At 37.5% G+C, this 23,584-nt stretch overlaps 1 protein-coding gene across 18 annotated transcripts in view; it reads left to right on the forward strand.

Annotated features, from left to right (window-relative positions):
* The window catches only part of ERC2 (ELKS/RAB6-interacting/CAST family member 2), a 969,867-nt gene that overhangs the window by 286,195 nt on the left and 660,088 nt on the right, over window positions 1-23,584 (forward strand). For all 18 annotated transcript variants that reach the window (XR_008523745.2, XR_008523744.2, XM_054552033.2 and 15 more), the window contains one exon: window positions 11,534-11,608. Coding sequence is in view for 16 of the 18 variants with exons in the window: in XM_054552033.2 (XP_054408008.1) it covers window positions 11,534-11,608 (75 nt within the window). In the remaining 2 variants the exon portion in view is untranslated. The remainder of the gene's footprint in view (window positions 1-11,533; window positions 11,609-23,584) is intronic.

A 23,584-nucleotide genomic window follows, 5' to 3' on the forward strand; every position in this document is an offset into this window, starting at 1 on the left:
AGAAAGCTGTCACAGTGGGAGATTGGCCCAATTTGTTCTTTATGTCCCCAAATGAGAGGGACAAAGGCCAGTGCATATAAGGTTCAGGGAGGTGTATTTTAGCTCAGGAATGGAGTCCAACAGAGTAGTGCAAAGCTGGTTGAAGATTAATCACCCACATGTTCTCTTCCCTGAGGTTTTCCAAAGCCATTCTTCCCTCATCAGGCCTGGATGCTTATTTTGCATTCTCTCTCATAGCATGTCATTCAAAATGGGTGGGGTTCTATCAGGGAACTGAGAAACAAACCGTGAGTCAGATTTAGGTCCCTGTTAAAATACTAGATGTTTGCAGAGGATGAAGTGACCACAGATAGCAATATAAACCAAGTGTTATGTTAGTAATTAAAAGAGCGAGTTTAGACATCAGACTGACCGTGCTTGTACTCTCAGATCTTACCACCCTTGCAATCTTGGGTATGTTACCTAACTCTCTCAGACTGAGTGGCTGCACCTTTTCCATGGCGCGGTAAGTCCTATGTGGTGGAATGCTGTGCAGAGCAAATCAGGCACTAGATGGGAGGCATGGGGCTTTACATATGATAATCATTGTGTAAGTTATAGCTGCTGTTATTATTGTTGAAATTAACATTTGTGGTCTTATATTCCAGGAAATATATTCCCTTTTCCATTAGACAGTCAAGTTCCTTGAGACCTGGGATGGTGTTTCATTTATCTTTGCTGTCTCTGCATTGCTTAACATGTGTTAGGTGTCCAATAATTATTGAACTACATAACTAAATTTTATTGTTTCTCCCTATGACATTGCTAACATAACACAACTGGCCAAATATTAATAGAATTTCATTCTATTAATTTCTGTGGTTTCCAGGACCATAACATCTAAAGGACCAAGATGAATCTGTGAAAAAATCTTTTATGCAGATTCAGCAAAAGGAGCACACTATCCATTAAGACAAATTAAAGAAAAATGTACGTGTACAGAGATTCAGATAGCATAGTTTTAGGCTTCCAAATGTCCATTTACTTGTGACAGCTGAAAAATAATTTACTAGTAGCTTCCTACTGTATTTATCTATTTCCATGGAAACTGTTTCCCTGTCTCTCTAGAATTTGAAGCCTTCTGTGTAAGACGAATATCTTTATAAGAATATAAAGATATTCTTATATATATCTTTATATATGGACTAATACATTCTGCCCCCTCTGCAGCCCTTACTTCTTGGATCTCATCTCTCAGCATTCTCCTCAGCATTCTTTCCACTCCAACAACCCTGGGAAACTTGCTGTTCCCCAAATCCTCTAGGCATGACATCACCCTCATTGAGAATGCATGCACTAGTGCATAAGCTCCATGAAGGCAGGGATTCTCTGTGTGTCCTACCTGGCAAATAGTGGATTTTTGCTAAATGAAAATTATTCAATTAGACCCAGTGGCAGTGCATTAATGCTAGCCAATGTCAGAGCACAGAACAAGGAGGCAGGGAAGGCATTCTGCCAGACTGCCTTCTTTAATGTGCTGTCAGGAACACTAATAATCATTAAAGAGCAAAAACAGTCATAAGGATACGTTTCAATGATGATTGTATACTGTGTGTCAGTCCATATATTTATCCCAACTTCTCCACCCTATGAGATAGCCGTGACATCCATGAGGAAACTGAGTATTAGAGAAAATCTGGTAACTTGCCCAAGGTCATGTACCTAGTAAGTGGAGAGGACAGGATCTCACTCTAGAGGATGAATTTAAAGATTTTATGAGCTTCATTTTCCAAATAGTAAGGTTTTATTTTCAACTTTTATTTTTAACTTCTTGCTTTATTGTGTATGGACAAAGAATGTAGCCTGTATATTAACTTTTGCCTTTTGGAATCCATCTGAGGTTTTCCTTGGTGGCCTGGTATGGGGTCAGTCTTTAAATATTCCATTGAGTCTTGAAATGGAGGTTATTGGATCCAAAGTTCAGTGTAACTGTCTATTAATTTAGGCTTATTAATTCTATTATGTAAATATTTTAGGTTATTATTTATAAACGCTTGATTGGTCAAAGATTGAGGAGGTCATTAAAATTTTAAAGTAATTGTGTTTTTTTTTTTTTGCCCCACTTCTTCTGCGTGCCAACCATGTTTGCCTTTTAAGTTTTAATATCTAATATGCACATCGGTCTCAGAAAACTGCTGTTATGATAAAATTCTTTCATTTTCAAATACTGAAGAAAAGAATGGGAAATGAGACTGAATTACAGGAGAAATACGGAAGTGACTATAATGAAAGAAGCCAATGGAGGTGTCAACTTCAAATGTCAACTCAAAGCCAAGTGGTGAAACAGGGGCAGTGTAGCGAGGTGATTAGGAGCAGGGGCTCTAGAGTCAGACTGCCTGGGATAAATTTCTGCAGTACAGTTCAGTAAAGTTTTCTTGGGTAAGTTAATAACTTCTCTGTTTCTGTTTCTTCAAGTGAAAAATGGTGATAATAAAATGGTGATAATACCTACCTAGGGAGGTTATTTTGAGGATTGAACACATTAATATGTATTAAATACTTAAAAGAGTGCTTAGCACATAGCAATGTGTAAGTAACTGTTAGCTATTATCGTCCTTCACAGCAGACTCCTTTTGCTCGAAAGTACTGTAGGACTTCCAGGCTTATACATACAGTGTCACTTGTACTGTTTCATTTAATCAATCCATCGGTGTTCGTTGAGCTCCTACTGTTGGCAGGCACTGTGTTAATTACTGGGCGTGTAATGGGCATAGAGTCACTGTGCTCATGGAGTTTACCACTCTATGATATACACAGACATGGATTAATTAATTTTATAAATTAGTGTAAAATTGTGGCCATGTTCAGTGACATGGAGGAAAAGTACACAATGCTATGAGAGTGTACATGAGGGTATGGAATGTTAGACTAGTCTAGAGGGTCAGCTGTTGACCTTCCTGTGATATATTTGCAATATATGGCTGCATAACACATTACCCCAAATTTAATGGCTTAAAACAACAAACCTTTATTATCTCATGGACTCTGTAGGTCAGGAATTTGGGAGTTGCTTAGCTGGGTAGTTCTGACCCAGTGCCCCTCATGAGGTTGCAGTCAGGCTGTTGGACGGGGCCGCAGTCATCTGAAGGCTTGAGTGGGACTGGATGATCCACTTTCTTGATGGCTCATTCACATGGCTTTTGGCAGGAGGCCTCAGTTTCCTGTCACATGGGCCTCACCATAGGATGTCTTGATATCTTCATGATGTGGCAGCTGCCATCTACCAAAACAAGTGATCCAAGAATATGAGCAAGAAAGAAGCCATAATTTCTTTTAAGCCTGGGCCTCAGAAGTCAAACATGTCACTTCCACCTTATTCTATTTGTTAGAAGTGAGTTACTGAGTCCAGTCTACAGTGAAGGAGAAGACATTTAGGCTTCACTTTATCAAGAGAATGTTGAAGAATTTGTGGACATATTTTAAACTACCCCCTGAGGAGTAACTCTTTTTCCTAAGATTGGCTAGTATGAGTTTTGAAGATATCCTAGACCAAGGGTTGACAAACTTTTCCATAAAGGGCCAGATCGTAACTATTTTCAGCTTTGCAGGGCCATATGTTCTCTGTCACAACCACTCAGCTCTGCCATTGCAGCATGAAAGCAGCCATAAATAATGTGGAAATCAATGCGCATAGCAGCGTTCCAATAAAACTTTATTTACCAGAAGAGATGGTGGGCTGGATTTGGTCTGTGGGCTGTAGTTTAATAACCTCTATAGACAAAAGGGAATAAAAGGATGGAGTATTATTTCAAACAGAAATAACAGTATGTTTTAGAAAGAAGAGAATTATTGTGCATTTAAGATACCTAAAACACACTTGATTCTCCACCCCTCCATGTACTGAGAGGTTTATTGAAACACTGTTTGTAATGGAAAAAAGAGTAGGAAACACTTATTTATAGAACTCCTTATTTAATATCATTGATAAAGTTTGAAAACATAAATATCGTTGGGTAAAACCCAAAATGCAAAAAAGCTTTGTGTGATAGACAGCTGGTATTTCTGTAAGTTAAAAAATAGCATACTGTATTGTTAGCTTTATGTTATTTATGAGGACATACATACGTAATGAAAGCACAAAAACATGCATGAAAAAGATAGACACCAACTTCAAGATGATGGTTACTCTCTGGAAGGATAGAGATGGGAAAGGTTGTGGGTCTTCAACAATTTCTGTTTCTGTTTTAGAAAAACTTTTAATTGTGGTAAAATACACATGATATCAAATTTACTGTCTTAACCACTTTTAAGTGTACACTTCAATAGTATTAAGCATATTTACATTGTTGTACAACCAATCTCTAGGAATTTTTCATCTTGCAAAACGGAAACTCTGTACCCATTACACAACTCCTCATTTCTGCCTATCACCACCCCTGGCAAGCAGCATTTCACTTTCTATTTTGATAAGTTTGTCTACTCTAGATACCTATCATAAGTGAGATCATGCAGTATTTGTCTTCTTGTGACTGGCTTATTTCACTTACCATAATGTCCTTGAGGTCTATCCATGTTGTAGCAGGCATTAAAATTTCCATCCTTTTATGGCTGAATAATATTCCGTTGTATGTTTACATGGCATTTTGTTTATCATTCATTCATCTATGGACATTTGGGTTGCTTCTACCTTTTTGTTATTGGGATAATGCAGCTATGAACTTGGGTGTGCAAATCTAAAGCAGAGTTTTGACAAAGTGAATGATTGGTTAAATAGCCCACTGTGCAAATATAGTAACCTGAGGCTCTTCTCTCTTCCTATTCTTCTACAGCAATTCTAGTTAGATTTTCATTCCTGCCATCCCCCAAACTGCTCTAGATGAGGTCACTAATGACCTTGACTAAGTCCAGTGGTCAATTCTCTGACTTCATCCTATTGATCTCTCAATAGTAATTGATATGATGGCCATGCTCTCATTATGGACACAGCTGCTTCACTTGATCTCCAGGATGCCATGCTCCTCATTCTCTTCCTACTTCACTGGCTGTCCTTCTCAGGCTCCTTTGCTGCTTGCTCCTGACTTCCTGACCCCTCACTCTTGGAATACCCCTGTGCTCAATACTCTGATCTCTCTTCTTTCTATGCTCAGTCCCTAGTTGATTCATCTAGGTTTTAAATACTGTCTATTCACTGATCCCGAAGTTGTCATTGTAGTTCTTACTTCTCCCCTCAAATCCAGACTCATCTGTTAAATCACCTACTCAGAACCTTCACTTAAATGTCTAATATCATTACAAACTTAACACATACAAAACCAAAACTCTTAGTTCCCATAACTCCCACCTTTCCTTCCCAATCTTCCCTGTCTTCGTGGTTCACTTCCATTCTTCCTGTTGTTCAAGCTAAGAGCCTTGGAGCCATCTTTTGCTTCTCTCTTTAGTTCTCAGGCAATCTATCAGGAAGCCAAGTCCGCCTCATGTTCAAAACATATCTAAACTCAACTTTTTCTCCTTGCCTCCACTCTGCTACCATGGTCCAAGGTTCTATCATGCCTTGCAAGAGTTATTCCAGTTACCTTTAACTAGCTCTGATGGGTCTGTCCTTATCACCACCACCCCGAAGCCATGCTGCTATACAACATTGGGAGTAATCCTTTAAGAAAGTGCCTCATGTCATAGTTTGCCTTTGCTCAGACCTTCCAATGTCTTCCCATTTTTCTCAGAGTAAAATCAATGTCCTCATGACAGACTCCAAGTGTGGAGCTCATCCTCTCATTCCCACCCACCCCTGCACTTCTTTCGCTTTCTACTTTCCCCATCCCCCATGCAACTTCAGCCACACACTTAGCCTTCACTGTTCTCTCTGCCTGGAATATCTACACAGCTTGTTCCCTCATTTCCTTTAGATGAAGCTTGTCCAGTCAGTGGTCTATGGGCTGCATGCCACCATGACGGCTTTGAATGCAGCCCAACACAAATTCATAAATTTTCTTAAAACATTAGGAGATTTTTTTGACTTTTTGTTTTTTTAGCTCTTCAACTATCATTAGTGTTAGTGTATGTTATATGTGGCCCAAGACAATTCTTCTTCTTTCAGTGTGGCCTAGGAAAGCCAAAAGATTGGACACCCCTGCTTTAGACTTTGCTTAAGTGTCACCTTTTCATGAAGCTTTCTCTGACTGTCCTATTGGAAGTTGTAATTGATCCATGCCTCCCTAGTATTTCCCATTCTACTTCTCTGATTTATTTTCCTTTATAACATTTATAACAATGTGGTTTAGTCTCCTTTTAAAATTATCATGCCTTTTCCTCCACTGGAATCTGGAATTAAAAAAAAAAACAAAACAACTATGAAGGCTGGGATATTGGTCTGTTTGGTTCACTGCTGTATTTCTTGTATCCCCCGTATCAAATTATTATTTGAATATCTGAATCTCCCATGTCTTAAGACTGACATGCGTTGATGTTTGAGATTATAGTGTTCCTTTCCTGTTGATTCCTCCAATTGGTGTTGGTCCATAATAGTGGCAATTTTAAAACGTGGCTTCAAATTCTTTGGCACTCCTTCCTTTAGGAAGCAGGCTTGTGACTGCTTCAAAAGAGCATGACAGAAGTGGTGCTATAGGACTTTCAAGGTTAGGTAATAAAAGGCCATGTAGTTTCTTGCTCATGTGCAAGAAACTGACCTAGAATTCATGAGTATAATGCAATGGTGGTGGTCTGATGCCATTAAGTTTGGGATGGTTTGTTATACAGTAATAGATTTACAGAACAATAATGGGAAAAGGCCAGATAAACGTAATAATTACCTTTGGAATGAAAGTTAAGTTATTAGTTGTTGTTATTATTATTTGGTCTGTTGAAGAAAGTATGTGGTGTGTGTGAACATTATTCTGACAGGTTCATCTTGGAAGCTAGTGTCCATCCAGATTAACTCACTAGACTCTAGACTCTCATTAACGCCAAGAAGTATCACTCTGATGAACCACTTGAGATTTCATGCTCAAAATTCTAGGCTCTTCATATACTTTTATGTTGATCAGCTGAAGAAGCTAGCAATTTTGCACTAGCGAAAGCCAACCTTGTCATGAAATTACAGGAAAATATATAATGTGGGGGTTGATGTCACAGTGAGATGTTAAATTGTGTGATGCCGCCAATTTTCTTCTCTTATTTTTTTCTGTTGTTTTTAAAAGTCAGAATAGGTGGGACTAGAAATACCAGCTGGAGGTCCTCATTTCAGAGTCAGCTGTTTATTAAAAATCTGGATAATTTCAGAGCTGGAAGAGCATTAGAAACCAATTCATAAAGCTCCTGATTCTGCGGATCAGAGAGGGGAAGCAGCATACCCAAAGTCTCAGGCTGGGACTGCACGCTCCTGACTTTTGGCTTCTAGTACAGTGCTCTTTCCTCTTAATAAGTGGTTCTCAGCCCAAAGTCTGGCTCAAAGGTAAACTTCTGGGGTGCTGATCCAGGCTCTGTGAACCAGCTGACATGGTGCACACCATTTGGCTTGCATGTGCTTTTGTGTCCATTTCCAGAAAGAATCCACTCCTCCTGTTTGGTTTTTACAGAGATCTGTGACTCAGAAAAGTTTAAGTACCATTGCACTTCATGATTTAATAATACTGTCATGTGAAAACTATCACAGTAAGTTAAATCTTATACTCATTCATACCTATATGAGAGGACAACAAATGCTCCTGGGGAAATTCATTAGTTGTTTAGGATTAGTGCATAATGGGTGCATCGCTCAGATGGTTAGGGGCAGTTGGAGCCTCCCGCAACCAATTCATCCTACTGTCTGTTTAGAAAATTTGGCAAGCAATCACACGTTAAAATCCCTTTGGTGATTCAAAAGCAACAAACAATACAGGACTAATAAGGTATTATTTTGCCTTGTAGCCATTGCAGTTCTTAAAGCAGAGAGAGCTGGGATCTCTGTAGATAAAACCTGAAAGCTCATAGGCTTAACTTAATAGAAGTTTATTTTTATTTCATATCACCATGCGATGTAGGTCTTCAGCAGCCTTTCAAATGATGTTTCAGAAGTGTGGGCTTTTTCTATCTTGAGGCTACACCATCTTCTTGGATATTGAAGTCCTTCACTTCTAGCTAGTAGACAGAAAAAAAGGGAGAGTTGAGGACTAGTTAGGAAGTTTTTATGAAAGTTGATTGCATTGCCCATTTCTAACCACATTCCACTGGCCAGAAATAAGTCCCATGGCCCCATCTAGGTAGTGGTTGTGGGGCCTCCTAGCAACAACTCTATAGTATGGAAGAGGAGCACAAACCTTCCTTGGGCAACTGGTCCTCTGCCACAGAGTGAGTGTTATAATAATCCCAAATCTCAGAGATAGGTGAAGTGTTTGAGATGGGATTTTCAGACAGTCCATGTTGTCTGGATATAGATTACAATTTTCATTTACCTGACACCTTAGGAATCAAGGTGAGCCTCAGAATTTATGAAGTCAGGATTGAAAAATATTGTAATTAAGAAAATTACAATTCTTGGGTAATTGGAGATTTTATTTTATTTTTAAAGGAGTGACACAGAGTGTAAGGGCCCAATCAGAATTTTTAGCTGGTTTGTATTATAATATAATTTGTATAATTATAGCAAAGAGAACTCTGTTTCCATTTTGCATAACTGTTGCTACAAGTTTAGCTTTTCTATTGCATGTTTACCCTTGACAATGTTTTCATGTTTGGCAGAAATTACAACAGCACCTGCCTTTACCTATGGTTTTTGTTTTCACTGTGTTGCTTAGTCGCTTCTTCATTATTTTTCCTTGTTTTATACAAGCTTAACCTCTCTCCTCAAGTTATAATTTTTATTCTGGAACTAGGATTGGTTATGGTATGATATTATTATGAATTGCATTCCTGGCTTTTAAAAAGATGATTTTGATGCCACCTGATATCAGAATGGGTGATCTATGAAGTGAGTTTCTTCTAACACTTACTACAGAGAAACTCTGACAAGTGACTTACTTTCTGTTTTCTTGTCCATGAGTTTTTATTGGTCCAGCGAACTCCAGCAATCTTGGAAGTAATGTTGAGGACCAAGTAGATTTTTTCTTTGTGGAAGTTGAAATCTCATGGGATCCACCCAATGCTGTGTTGGCACTGGATTGTAGTGACCCATGAAAGCTGGAAAAAAACCATCACGTTGACTCCAAGTTGATTGGAAACTTGTTCTAATAACTAATGTTACAAATTAAATATACAAACTCACAAATAAATTATATTAAAAACTCATAATTTCCTAATTTCTTATTACACTTTACTATTACCTAAGATCTTGAGGTTGTTGCATTTATTGTGTCTGTGTTGTAGAAAATACCATACAATGGGGATGCTATTTTGTCTCCCTTCCCAAGTCTGCATTCAGGGATGCCACTTGGGTAGCTTGATATTGGCCATGGGGGTGCAGGTTTTTTAATTTCCAGCAGCCCACTGTACTCACCATATATAACATCTTCTTCATTTGGTAGTGCTGAGGCTTGAACGAGACAAGCGGTGCTAGGGACATCACAGATGCTCAATAAAGGACAGCTGCCTTTAGGATCCTTCCTTCAGAAAATCTCTGCCATTTCCAGAGAGTCCAAAAATGGTAGTGTTGCCAGATGATTGCAGTCCAGTGCCTCTGGAGGACACAGGATCTCTTTCTGTTTCTCTATTCATAAATGTTTGGTAATGGTTGACTTCATCCCTTCCCAGGGATATGTTAGGGGAAAAAATATCCTGACTGATGTGAGAGCATTTTGAATAGTTAGGAAGTATAGTTCTCAAATTGGAGGTTGAGAAAGAGCTTTGTACAGGGTTGGTGATTTGTGCCAGTGATGAGTTTGAGAAGAAAATACTCTTTTCAGATTCCTGGTCCAGAGCTGTAGCATTAACTCCCCCACACTGGTCCTTGGACATGTGCCCTATGGTCCACCTGTAAGATTTCTTGGGCCACTGGCAAATATAATAAGAACAGCATAATAGGATGTGGGCAAAAGATTGCCTGCTTATCTTATCCTGGATAGGACTATCTTTTATTGTGTGTCTTGAGTGTTCTAACAGCTTTTACATTAACATGTCCTTTTTTTTTAGACAGAGTCTCGTTCCATCACCAGGCTGGGGTGCAGTGGTGCGATCTTGGCTCACTGCAATCTCTGTCTCCCTGGTTCAAGGGATTCTCCTGCCTCAGCCTCCCAAGTAGCTGGGATTACAGGCACACACCACTATGCCCAGCTAATTTTTTGTATTTTTAGTAGAGATGGGGTTTCACCATGTTAGCCAGGATGGTCTCAATCTTCTGATCTCATGATCCACCCACCTCGGCCTCCCAAAGTGTTGGGATTACAGGCGTGAGCCACCACGCCTGACCCCATGTCCTATCTTTTCGAAGTGACAGTGATAGTAGATGATAATGGTGGAGGTAGAGTTAATTTTAAATGCCTTTACTTGCAAAGAGCTAGAAATGATATTGATCCTCTTTTTTAACTCCTTTTTTTTTTAAAAAGTAAATGTTTGTGATCCAGTGGTTCTGAAAGTCTAGAACTACCCCATGTTGACTCTAAATTGATTTTTGTGGAAGCAGAAGTAAGTATTGATAGAATTATTCCATAGGTGACCTGAATCATCAGCATGGGTATGTGTGAGCACTTTTGATTACTCCTGCCATTGCTCACTCTCCTAAAACTGTTGATAGTAAAGAACATCCAAGTGTGATCTGAATACACATTGTCCTTATCTCTTCTCTTCTGCTAAGACAACTTTTCAAAGTCCCAACAGAACTGTTCTTTTGAGGAGAAGCATATAAAAAGTGACCTTCAAGATAAAAGTTGTAATTATGTTGTTTGCTTTTTACCTAAAGAAATGTTCATCATCGTTCCCGGGGTTTTTGAGTCCACATCTGGCTTTAACAATTTTTTTCTCCCCTCTAACACTATTGATACTAATGCCAATTTTAATTTCTTGGCGTCATGATACATAAATATATCACCCACAGATGTGATTTTAAACAAGGACTGAAACTGTAAGTTCGGAAGCAAGAGATTCACAGGGTTTCATCAGATCACTCTCAAAAGTGACACAGTTGTACTGAAATGGTTTTAAACTGCTCATTTCAAACCTGCCTCGGTAGCAAAATGCCATGCGTGCAGCGGATTTGCAACCACGTTAGTCATTTTCTTTCCTCTGTTTCCTTGCTGTGTTTGTATTGGGAGCACAGAGTAATGTAATTTAGTAAATTATGATTTGATGGCTGGGCATCAGCCCCAGTGTTGAACAGTATTTGGACTATGATTACTTGCTGGCTTTGTCACAGTTGACATTAATTATTGATGGAAGTTTCAGAAATAGCTCATGTGCCAGGAGCTTTTCACCGGAACGCAGGCTCCAGGCAGGAGAGATGCTAAAGAGTGTGGGGGAAGAGGCACCTGTGGCTTGTTTATGTCTGTGCAAGGGGAATCAGGACCCAGCAGGCTGTGTAGTACCTGTGTAAAGGTTATGGTGTAACGGAAGGATGAACCGTCAGGCTTATTTCTATCGTGTTCCTCCCCAGGAATTGCACCGAAGAAGCCAACTTCAGCCGGAGCCAGCCAAGACGAAGGCTCTCCAGACTGTCATCGAAATGAAGGTAGGAACTGTGCACTTTTGTCAGAAACAGTTGTGCCTCGGGAGTTTGTTCTAACTTGGTGGTGCCTAATATAAACATGAAATGAACCTTGTGTTTTTCTCTAGACACCCTGCTGGGTGCTTTACTTCTGGATTTTTTTACCTTCCTGGGCACATTTAATTTATTGGTCCTTTAATTAGGATGTCTTTTCTGGGCAAAAGAATAAAGGGCTCAAGAATCCATTGGCTGAAAGGAGCTGGGTTCCTTTGCAAAGCATATCTAATCCTAGGGAGGTTTTGTGTGTGTTTTAAAAGTAAAATTTTTAAACTATAATAATTCTTTTCCTCCTATTCACATCACAATAAAAAGCACCTTTGAGAAATTAAGAGTTGGCAAAGGGAAGTTATTTTACATGCAGTGGTATTGTTAATAATTAAAATTATGCTATCAGCAAAATTTACTTTTCAAAAAATAATACTTTCTTGTGACCCCAGTATTTTCTCCTAACCAAGTCTGGAAGTAATAACCTTTACTAAGTACTTGCAAAGTATCCTATTTAGCTGCACAGGCATAGAGATACACTATTTAAAGGAATAGAAAAATCCTTCTGAGAGGATTTAGGGCATTTAAGAAATCATGAAGTAAATGAGCATGACCAAGCCATGATCTATGATTAAGAAACTGGTCTAAATGAAACTCCATTTTTTGCTAGTATCTAGAAATTTGAAATCTTTTTATTTACAGTTTTTGCCAGAAGGATGCAAATAGTAAAGTATTTATCTCAATAATAAATAATTCTTGATTTAATGTGTTCCGTTAAGAAACAATAAGTTTATAACCAAGATGTTTGCAATCTGAAAATTCCACGCTCAAGTTTAACACTCAGGGAGTTTGCCGGTCACCATGGGCCTGCAAGAGAATTCTAAAGCCTGCTGATAGGATAATGAGTCTTCTCAGTCCTTCTTGCAGCATATGATTTTGAATTATCTGCCTCCAAATTCCCAAGTTTTGAGGGAAAAGAAACTAATACGAGCTCTTGAATTCTGGGCATGTGCAATCTGAGTAGGGATTGTTTTTCTCATTCAATGACAATTTCTTCATCCAAGTGGATTTTTGTGAAAATAATATAGGTCATTTGCTTTAAAACTATGTGTCCCCCAAATGGGGTTACATGAGTCAAGGCACTCATAATGTATTTGTAGCATATGGGTTTGAAAAATATCTTTGAAGGGACCAAATGCCAATAAGATTAAACAATAATTATTAACCCTGGCTCATCAGTTGTTTTAAACTTATATAATTTAAACATTTTGAAAAGAAACTGAACATTCTACACTGGGGAATGGTAGGCCAGTGGTTCATAATTCAGAGTTTATCCTCACTTCACATTGGAATCAAACCTGATACTTGGTTAAGGCTTAAAAAAAAAAAAAAAAAAGAAAACTGAAAAGACAAAAGGACAAAAGACTTGATTTTTTTTTTTTTTTGCAAAGGGTGACTCAGTCCCCCTTCCACCCACCTCCACACCCACCTTCCCAGTCAGCACAAATAGTAATGGAGAAGAGGATGTATATACAATCTATTTCCAAATTATCATTTAAGGAAAAAAAAAAAAAGAGCGAGTTTCCAAGGCCTTTGGAAAAAACAGGAGAAACATCTCTTCTAATGTGGTGGGTAGTTTCCTGGTAAATGTATCCATACAAAGACAATTGGTACCTTTTTTGGTGACTCTTTAAAGTAGAAAAATCTATTTGATCCTAGTTTGTTGTTTCTAGCATTATGTTTTATTATAAAACAAAAAATTATAAATAAAAAACTCACTTAGGTCATCTACATGGGAAGGCAGAGAAACTTGAATTCTAGGGCAAATTCATATCCACTTATTATCAGTAAATTGAGCCTAGAGTTCTCCTTTCATGGATGCCAGTGTTGCTAATTTGTAGGCATGAGGCATTTGTATTTTTAGGACAAATGAAGAGCAATATAATTTTCAGGAAATGGAAATGGTTCCTCAAGTTCTTCTGTTGTCTTTTTGGATGCCTGTTAACTTACAGAAGCACTGCCTTCTGTCTTGTCAACAGAGAAGTCTGGGTCCCATTAGCATCTATCTTCAACATACCGAAATTGAGTTATGGAGGCAGCTGGTGGAGGGTCATCTCAGCCATGTGTATAGCTCAGGCTGGAGGCTGTGATCTCATCTGATTTTGTACATTACACCCCTGTGAAATTGGTGGGAATATTGGAAGTTCATATTCTACAGGCTTTAGAGTTGACTACCAAATCAAACTGACCCTTAAGCCTAGTGAGTGGAACTTGAGACCCTGTTGTATTTTAGCCCTGGGTAAACATTAGTGTCATCTCTAGTGCCTTGATAGAATTTAAAATAAAGAAGAGATTTCTTGGCCAGGTGCAGTGGCTCAGGCCTGTAATCCCAGCCCTTTGGGAGGCCGAGGCAGGCGGATCACGAGGTCAGGAGATTGAGACCATCCTAACACGGTGAAACCCCGTCTCTACTAAAAAATACAAAAAATTAGCTGGGCGTGGTGGCACACGCCTGTAGTCCCAGCTACTCGGGAGGCTGAGGCAGGACAATGGGGTGAACCCAGGAGGTGGAGCTTGCAGTGAGCCGAGATTGCGCCACCGCACTCCAGCCTGGAGGACAGAGCGAGACTCAGTCTCAGGAAAAAAAAAAAAAAAAAATTAGCCAGTCGTGGTGGCGGGCACCTGTAATCCCAGCTACTCAGGAGGCAGAGGCAGGAGAATCACTTGAACCCGGGGCGTGGAGGTTGCAGTGAGCCAAGATCTTGCCACTGCACTCCAGCCTGGGTGACATAGTGAGACACTATCTCCAAAAAAAAAAAAAAAAAAAGAAGAGATTTCTTAGACTAAATTGGGCTCACAGATTATCCCTATTTGTTTCTTGCTTTTTAGAGGAACTAAGGGTGAGCTTCAACCCACATTGTCCCCATATACACACTTTGCATAAACTTGCAAAAGACATTTGTTGTGAAAGTCTGTGAAATCTTGCCTAAATTCGAGCACTATTTAGAACCACAGTCTGGTAGTTCTAGATTTTTGTGTACCCCCTCTGGACTTTGGAGTTGTGAAAATATGTTTTTCTGGGGTGAACCTTGGGAAATATCATCTGCCTGCATCAAACTGGGGGCAGTTCTTTTGCAGACATCCCATCTACTGCAGCCAGTTGAGCCTGGGGGTTGAAGTTACCTGAATGAAAAATGAAAGGAAGCAAAGTGAATAAAGTTATTTGTGATTTATCTTCTTGCAGGAAGCTTCAAGTTTTAATTTTGATCCTGATTTGGTCTGGCAGGTATGTTCCAAGTTTGCACTTAGAACACTGTGTGTATTTCTTGGAAAATTAGTTTCTTGTAGGTATTGCAGTGCTCCTCCTTCTCTTGCTTTTGTGTCCAAAGATTCTTTGCTAAGCTCTTCTTTTCTGCCCTTGTGGATAACTGTCAATAAGAATGGCAGTTGAAAGGCTTGTTCTCTCCTTTTTCTTTCTTTAATGCTAATTCCTTTGAAAGAATGTGTAACTTATTTTTATTATAAATTTGACCTGACATAAACATGACGTCCAAAAGTTTTACTTTCTTGGGTCATTCATAAAGCCATTTGTTTTTTTTTTAAATGAATGACAGTAATGGCAGTTCTTGTCAAATAATCTCAACCCCCTTTTTCATTGTTAGCTAGAACTTTTAAGTGAAGGAAAATCTATTTCAAAGTGGCTAAAGTCAAAAGGAAATTTATTGGAAAAAAATTTACTGGAAAAAAACGGGGGTATTGCTTCAGGCACAGCTTGATCCAGAGGCTCAGAAGATATTAGCAGATCCCATTTTCTCTCATTCCATCCCTTATCTTGTCTTCCTTCATGTGAGCTCTATTTTCAGGCAACCTCTCCCTGCTTGTGAGCAAATGGCTACAGCAACTCCAACAATCACAAATGGAAGGGCAGGGAGAATGTTGTGTTTTTTAAAAAATGTAAAAACGCAACCCTTAGAGTAATAATAATTACTGAGATGACACATAAAACTTCACTCTAAACTTAGCAGCTGAGGCTGAACAGAAAATACATAGAGTTTTCTAGAGTTCATTTGCTTAAAACATTAAATGATATTCTTTGGGAAAAACAAACATTTTGCTAGTATAGCAGAAACTATCAGGTTTTCAGCAGAATTTATCAAAGAAGACATACATGAGTGACATAAGGGTTTTAGTAAAAGTTTCAGAATATGTACTTGATTTGGTGAACTTGTTAACTAAAGTGGATTAAGAAGCCAGTGGCATAATGTGAAGTTAAAAGCAATATTTCTGTGGTAATTGAAGTGAGGATTGTGGGTATTTAGCTTTCCAGTCCCATGGTCAGCGAGGGCACTTGTGTGCCTTGAGTTGTTCCTCTTGAGTGACATTTGTCCCCACTAGGCTTTTTTAAAAATTGGAACTAAGTAGTAAGCAAAGAAAGACTGAGCTCCACTAAGTTGCTGAAGTGTAAGTGGTACTATTGGTGAAAGTATATGATTTTGCATTCAGGTGCAACTTTAATGCAGAGGTTAATTTTTTGTTATAAAAATAAGACTTCACTTTGTCTTTGTGCGCAGGCAGATAACTATTGTTCTGCATGGAGCTGACCTGCAGCTGGGTTAAGTTTCACTTAAAAGGTATCTTGGTATTTGGTCAAATTTAGCCTGTTTAGTTCCACAAAATATGAAAGGGATGTACTGGAACACTGTGAAGTCAAGAACTACTACTTGGCAACTTTACCAAGTTTCATATAACTAGGAAGGGGAGAGAGTTCAAAGTCAAACCTAGACTACTCAACACAACCCAATACCCATTATGAACTTGTCTGAGTCCTGGAATCTGGTCAGAGACACTATGAAGTAGCTGCCACTTCTTTGACTGTAGGGCCTACCTAGGTTTATTTCATTCATCTTCTCCCAGGATGCTGTGTTCATATGAAATTTGTGCCAATCTTGGTTTTTCTAGTAAAGCAATTATGATGATGGCTTTTAGGCCTTAAGAATATGCCCCTGCTCCTTTTGTGGCTATTAAAAACAATAACAGCACTAACAACAACAATGTCACGTGCACCACCAGTAATACCCAATGACAGCAACATCACTACCACACATGAGGGCTACAGCACTTGATGTGCAATAAACCTGTGAATAGGCAGAGTTATCCCCATTTCACAGATGAGAAAGCTATGGGTTAGAGAGGATAAGCAACTTGCCCATGGTCCTGCAGCTAGTCAGATTGGCAGCTGAGATTTGAACATAAGTTTCTCCTCAAAGCACTTGCACTCTTTACTCCTTTCTGCCTTTTCTAAAGATAGCCCATAGGTTCATATGTTTTTTCTTTCAACATTTTCTTTGGAAATTGTGCATTGAGGTTTGCATCCTATAATGGGTAAAGGCAGCTCATGAGAGATGGAGTGGCTTATGTGACATTTTTGGAAAGGTGCAGAGCTGTACTTTGTGCTAAAAGGCAAAACTCATCCTTTTTACATGCATGTGTTATTGTGGCTCCAAATAGGGCTCCAAATATGTACATTACAGCCAACATATGCCCTGTTTCTCCCCCTGCATTTTAAGTCTTGCTCTGAAGTCTTTTTTTAACAGTCTGGTGTGATAACTTGTTCAAACTTGTAAAGGACTGTGTGTTTTGAAGTGCAGTGTGCATTTACAATATTAGAATTATCCTTTAGCTTACTTTTTTTTCTTGGGAAATTTCTTTATCTTCTAATTTTCCAACTGGACCCCCCATTATAAAACAACAAACCCCTTTATCCCATTTAATTATTTGCCTTAAATAATGGGCAAAATGTGAGTTTTAAGTGATGGTCAAGTCAAATGTTAGCTCTGGATGATATATGGTTGTCACTTAGAAGCAAGTAAGATTTTTTTTAGAAGATGAGAATTATTTCCCTTGCCCCTCAAACTCTTCTTATGATGTATTTGACTCCACATGTTTGACTAAATGTTGCCAGTCAATAATTCCTTCTATTACCCAGGTTAGTTTTTGTGAATCTAACTCCCGAAGTTGCATAATAAACACCAGTGTTTACTGAGCAACTATTTTGTGTACAGCACCATGGTGAGGCTTTCAGGTGAGTTCTAAGCCTTTAAGGAGCTAATGGAATGAAGTACATAAACCAGGTTATAAAGTGACTTAAGAAGGGCAAATGAGCTATGAGGAGTCAAAGGATATCAAATAACAGAAGAACATAGAATGCTTTTTGGAGGAGGTAGCATTTGGAGAAAGCCTTGGAAAACTGGCATGATTTTGGTAAAGGGGAATATGGTTTATAAACAGTGGGAACTATAAGAACCATGAGTCTAGTAAGCATAAGGAGTGTCTTTGGCAGAGCAAATCATTCAGTTTGATTGAGAGAAGACATTGTAAATTTAAAAGGTGTGGTAGATCGCGTTAAACCAGTAGAAAAAGAAGGTGGAGAGAAAGAAATAATAAACATAAAAGCTAACATTAAATAAATAGAGGATAAACATATACTAGAGCAGAGCACCAAAACTAAATGCTGTTTTTTTGAAGAGATTAACAAAAATGACAAATCCTGGTTAGAATCAGCAAGAAGAGTAGAGACAGCAAAAATAACCAATATCAGGGATGAAAGTGGGGCATGACTATAAACCTTATTAACATTAAAATATGAGAGGATTTTATTAGCAACTTTATGATAATAAAGTTGAAATTTTAGAAAAATGAAAAATTCTTTTTAAAAACACAATTTGTCAAAACTTGCTTAAGAAGAAATAGAATATCTGAGTAGTCTTATATGTTAAAGGAAATGATTCTGTAAATTAAAATCTTACCACCAAACCAAAAACCTAAAAACCCAAACCAAACAGAAACAATTAGAGGCCCAGATGGCTTTTTTGAGTGAATTGTACCAAATGTTTGAAGAGGAAATGAACTCAATCATACAAAAACTCTTCCAGAATAGAAAAAGAGGGAGCATTTCCCATCTTGTTTTATGAGGCTAGCATATGTTTGATATTCATACCCAGCAAATATATTACAAAAAAGGAAAATTACAAGCAATCTCCTGAGTAAACACGGATGATAGAAAATATCCTAGTGAATTGAATTCAATGACAAATAAATGACATGACCAAGTTGTGTTTATTTTAGGAATGCAAAGTTGGACTGATATTTGGCCATCAATCATGTTATCCACCATATTAAGAGGATAAAGGAGAAAATGAATATAATTCATAGGTACAGAAAAAGTGTTTGATTAGTGCAACATCCATCCATGGCCCCCAAAAATGTTGTTAAGAAACTCAGAAGTAGAGGATTTTCTTAATCTAATAAGAATAGTTACAAGAAAGCTACAGCTAATATCATGTTCAATGGTAAAATGTTGAAAGCTTTCTCTATGATATAAGGAATAAGACAAGAATGCCAGTTACCATCACTTCTGTTCAATAATGCTATGGACATCCTAGGTATAAAAATTAGAAAGAAAAAAAAACCATTTTTGTTCACAAGTACTATAATCATGTCTGTAGAAAATATCAGTGAATCCATATATACAGTATTAGATTAGTAAATAAATTTAGCCAAATGGCTGGCCAGTATTTTAAAATGAATCTTATTTCTACATACTAGTTATAAACAATTAGGATATGAAATTGAGAAAACAATATCACTTACACTGGTATTAAAAAACCCCAAATATATAAGAGCAAGTCTAACAATAGCTATAAAAGACCTAATTTAAATGAAAAGGTATAAAACATAACTAAATGTAGAATAACTAAAAACTTTAAACAAGTGAAACAGCTGTCAGCAGTAGGGTGAATAAAACAGTAGTGGAATATTCATACAATGAAATGCTATATGGCAATGAGAAGGACCAAGCTATTGCCATATGCAGTAGCATAAATGAATACTACCCCCAAAATAATGTTGAAAGAAGCCAGCCACAAAAGAACATATATAATATATATTCCCAAAACAAGCTAAACTAATTGATAGTATTAGATATCTGTATAGTAGTTAATTTGAAGAAGAGGAGGGAAAAGTGAAGGTTGGGAGGGCCAGGAAGGAGGTTTCTGAAGTACAGGTAATATTCTATTTCTATTATATTCTGTTTTGTGATCTGGTTGGCCCAAGTATGTTCACTTGATCACAATTCATCATTCTGAAAGTCTATGATTTGTGTACTTTCTTATATTAATACTTTAATTAAAACGTTCCTTTAAAAATAAAGAAAAAATAATTCATCAATAAAAAGATAACTCAATTACAAAACTGGGCAAAGGATTTCATTAAACATTTCTCCAAAGAAGACATACAAATGGCCAATAAGGACATAAAAAATACTGAACATCATTCGTCATTAGGGAAATGCCAATCAAAACCAGCATTAGATACAACTTCTCCCACACTAGGATGGCTACAATAAAAAGGACAGACAATAATGAGTGTTGGGGAGGATGTGAAAAATTAGAATTCTCATATGTTGATGGTGGGAACATAAAATGGTACAGCCCACTTTGGAAAACTGTTAGCAGTTTCTCAAAATGTTAAACATAGAGTTACCACATGACCTAGAAATTTCACTTGTAGGTATACACCCAACAGAATTGAAAACATATGTCCGCACAAAACACTATCCAGAAGTGTTCATGCTACCATTATTTATAATAGCAAAAGCTAAAACAACCCAAATGTCTATCATCTGATATATGAAGAAACAAAATATGGTATATCCACATAGAATATTATTCATCAATAAAAAGTAATAAATTACTGATATATGCTACAACATGGATGAACCTTGAAAACATTATGCTAAATGAAAGAAGTCAGTCAGAAAAGGCCACATATTATATGATACTATTAATTAAATGTCCAGTGTAGGCAAATTAGGGACAGAAAGTAGATTAGTGATTGCCAGGAGCTAGCGGGAAGGAGGAAAGAAGAGTTACTGCTAATGTGTACTGGATTTTGGGTGATGAAAATGTTCTGGAATTAAATAGCAGTGAAGGTTGCACAAACCTCTAAATTATACACTTTAAAAGAGTGAATTTTATGGTGTGTGTATTATATCTCATGAAAGCTGTTATTAAAAATAAAGAAAAATATTATAAAGGAAATGATCAATAACTTTGCTTACTTAAGGCTTACAAGAGATTCTTAAGGGCATTCTAAATATGGATACAAAAGAATGATACCTGCTGCCACAAAAACACACTTAGTACATAGCCCATAGACCCTATAAAGGAACCACACAATCAAAACTACAAAGCAACCTTCTAGCAACTTCATTATAGGATCAAAACCTCAAATATCAATATTAACCTTGAATGTAAATAGTCTAAATGCCCCACTTAGAAGGCACAGAGTGAAAAGTTGGATCAAAAGACTAGATTTATCTGTCTGCTGTCTTCAAGAGACCCACATCACATGTAACAACACACATAGTCTCAAAGTAGAGTTGGGGAAAGATCCACCGTGCAAATAAAAAGCAAGCAAACAAAAAGGGAGCAGGGGTCACTATTCTTATGTTGGATAAAACAGACTTTTAAAACCAACAACAGTTAAAAATGACAAAGAAAGGCATTACATAATGATAAAAGATTAAAGACTTTTCTAACCTAAAAATGTATGTACCCAGCATTGGAGCACCCAGAGTCAAAAATATGAATTTGTAAGACTTATGAAAAGACTTAGACAGCAACACACAATAAGAGTGGGAGACTTCAGCACCCCACTGTGAGCATTAGATAGATCATCGAGACAGAAAACTAACAAAGAAATTCTGGACTTAAACACAACACTTGATCAATTGGACCTAATAGACATCTACAGAATATTCCACTCATCAAACACAGAATATATGTTCTTCCCACCTGCGCGCGGAACATACTCCAAGATCAACTACATGCTCGGCCATAAGGTGAGTCTCAATAAATTCAGAAAAATTGAAATCATACTAACCATACTCTTGGACCACTGTGGAATAAAAATAGAAATCAATACCAAGAAGATCTCTCAAAAGCACATAATTACATGGAAATTAAACAATTTGCTCCTGAATGACTTTTGAGTAAACAATGAAATTAAGGCAGAAATATAAAAATTATTTGAACTACATGAAAACAGAGACACAAGATACCAAAAGCTCTGGGACAGAGCAAAAGCAGTGTTAAGAGGAAAGTTTGTAGTGCTAAGTGCCTACCTCAAAAAGTTAGAAAGATCTCAAATTAACAATCTAATATCACACCTAGAAAAACTGGAAAAACAAGAACAAACTTACCCCAAAGCTAGCAGAGAAAAGAAAGAAAAACAAAAACAAAACAAAACAAAAAAAACAGAGCAGAGCTGAACACAATTGAGACTGAAAAATGCATACAAAGAATCAATGAAACTAAAAATTGGTTCTTTGAACAGATAGATTGATAGACCATTAGCTAGATTAACAAAGAAAAAAAGAAGGTCCAAATAAGTTCAATCAGAACTGACAAAGGTGACATTACAACTTATCCCACAGAAATACAGAAGATCCTCAGAGACTATTATGAACACTTAAATGCACACAAACTAGAAAATCTAGAGGAACTGGGTAAATTCCTGGAAACACACACTCTCCCAAGGTTCAATGAGGAAGAAATGGAAACACTGAAAAGACCAATATTGAGTTCTGAAATGGAATAAGTAACAAAAAACCTACCAACCAAAAAAAGCCTTGAACTGGATGGATTCACAGTTGAATTCTGTCAGACATACAAAGAAGAGCTGGTACTAATTCTATGGAACTATAGCAAAAAGTCAAGGAACATGGACTCCTCCCTAACTCATTCTACAAAGTCAGTATCACCCTGATACCAAAACCTGGCAAAGACACAAGAAAAGAAAACTACAGGGCAGTATCCCTGATGAATGTAGATGCAAATATCCTCAACAAAATACTATCAAGCCAAATTCAACAACATCAAACAGTTAACTCACCACAATCAAGTAGGCTTCATTTTTAGAATGCAAAGTTGGTTCAATATATGCAAATCAATAAATGTGATTCAACACATAAACAGAATTAAAAACAAAAACCATATGATAATCTCAATAGATGTGGAAAAAGCTTTTGATAAAATCCAACATCCCTTCATGGTAAAAATCCTCAAGAAACTAGGCATTGAAGCAACATACCTCAAAATAATAAGAACCATCTATGACAAACCCATGGCCAACATCATATTGAATGGGCAAAAACTGGACACATTCCCCTTGAGAACTGGAACAAGACAAGGATGCTCACTCTCATTACTCCTATTCAACATAGTACTGGAAGTGCTAGCCAGAGCAATTAGGCAAGAGAAAGAAATAAAAGGCAACTAAACAGGAAAAGAAGAAGTCAAGCTATATATCTTCACTGACGATATGATTCTATACCTAGAAAACCCTAACGACTGCCAAAAGGCTTCTGAAACCTTCAGTAAAGTTTCAGGATACAAAATCAATGTACAAAAATCAGTAGCATTTCTATACACCAATAGTGTTCAAGCTGAGAGCAAAATCAAGAATGCAATCTCATTTATAATAGTCACACACACACACACAAAATACCTAGGAATACATCTAACCAAGGAGGTGAAAGATCTCTATGAGGAGAACTGCAAAACACTGCTCAAAGAAATCACAGATGACATAAACAAATGGAAAAACATTCCATGCTCATAGAGTGGACAAATCATCATTAAAATGACCATACTGCCTAAAGCAGTTTGCAGATTCAATGCTATTCCTATCAAACTACCAATGTCAATTTTCTCAGAACTAGTAAAAACTTTTCTAAACTTCATATGGAACCAAAAAAGAACTTGAATAGCCAAAGTGATTGTAATAGGCTGTCCTCACATTGCTATAAAGAAATACCTGAGGCTGGGTATTCCATAAAGAAAGGAAGTTTAATTGGCTCATGGTTTGGCAGGCTGTACAAGCATGGCAACAACA

The sequence above is a fragment of the Pongo abelii genome, chromosome 2, assembly GCF_028885655.2.
Source record: "Pongo abelii isolate AG06213 chromosome 2, NHGRI_mPonAbe1-v2.0_pri, whole genome shotgun sequence".
Classification (NCBI taxonomy): domain Eukaryota; kingdom Metazoa; phylum Chordata; class Mammalia; order Primates; family Hominidae; genus Pongo; species Pongo abelii.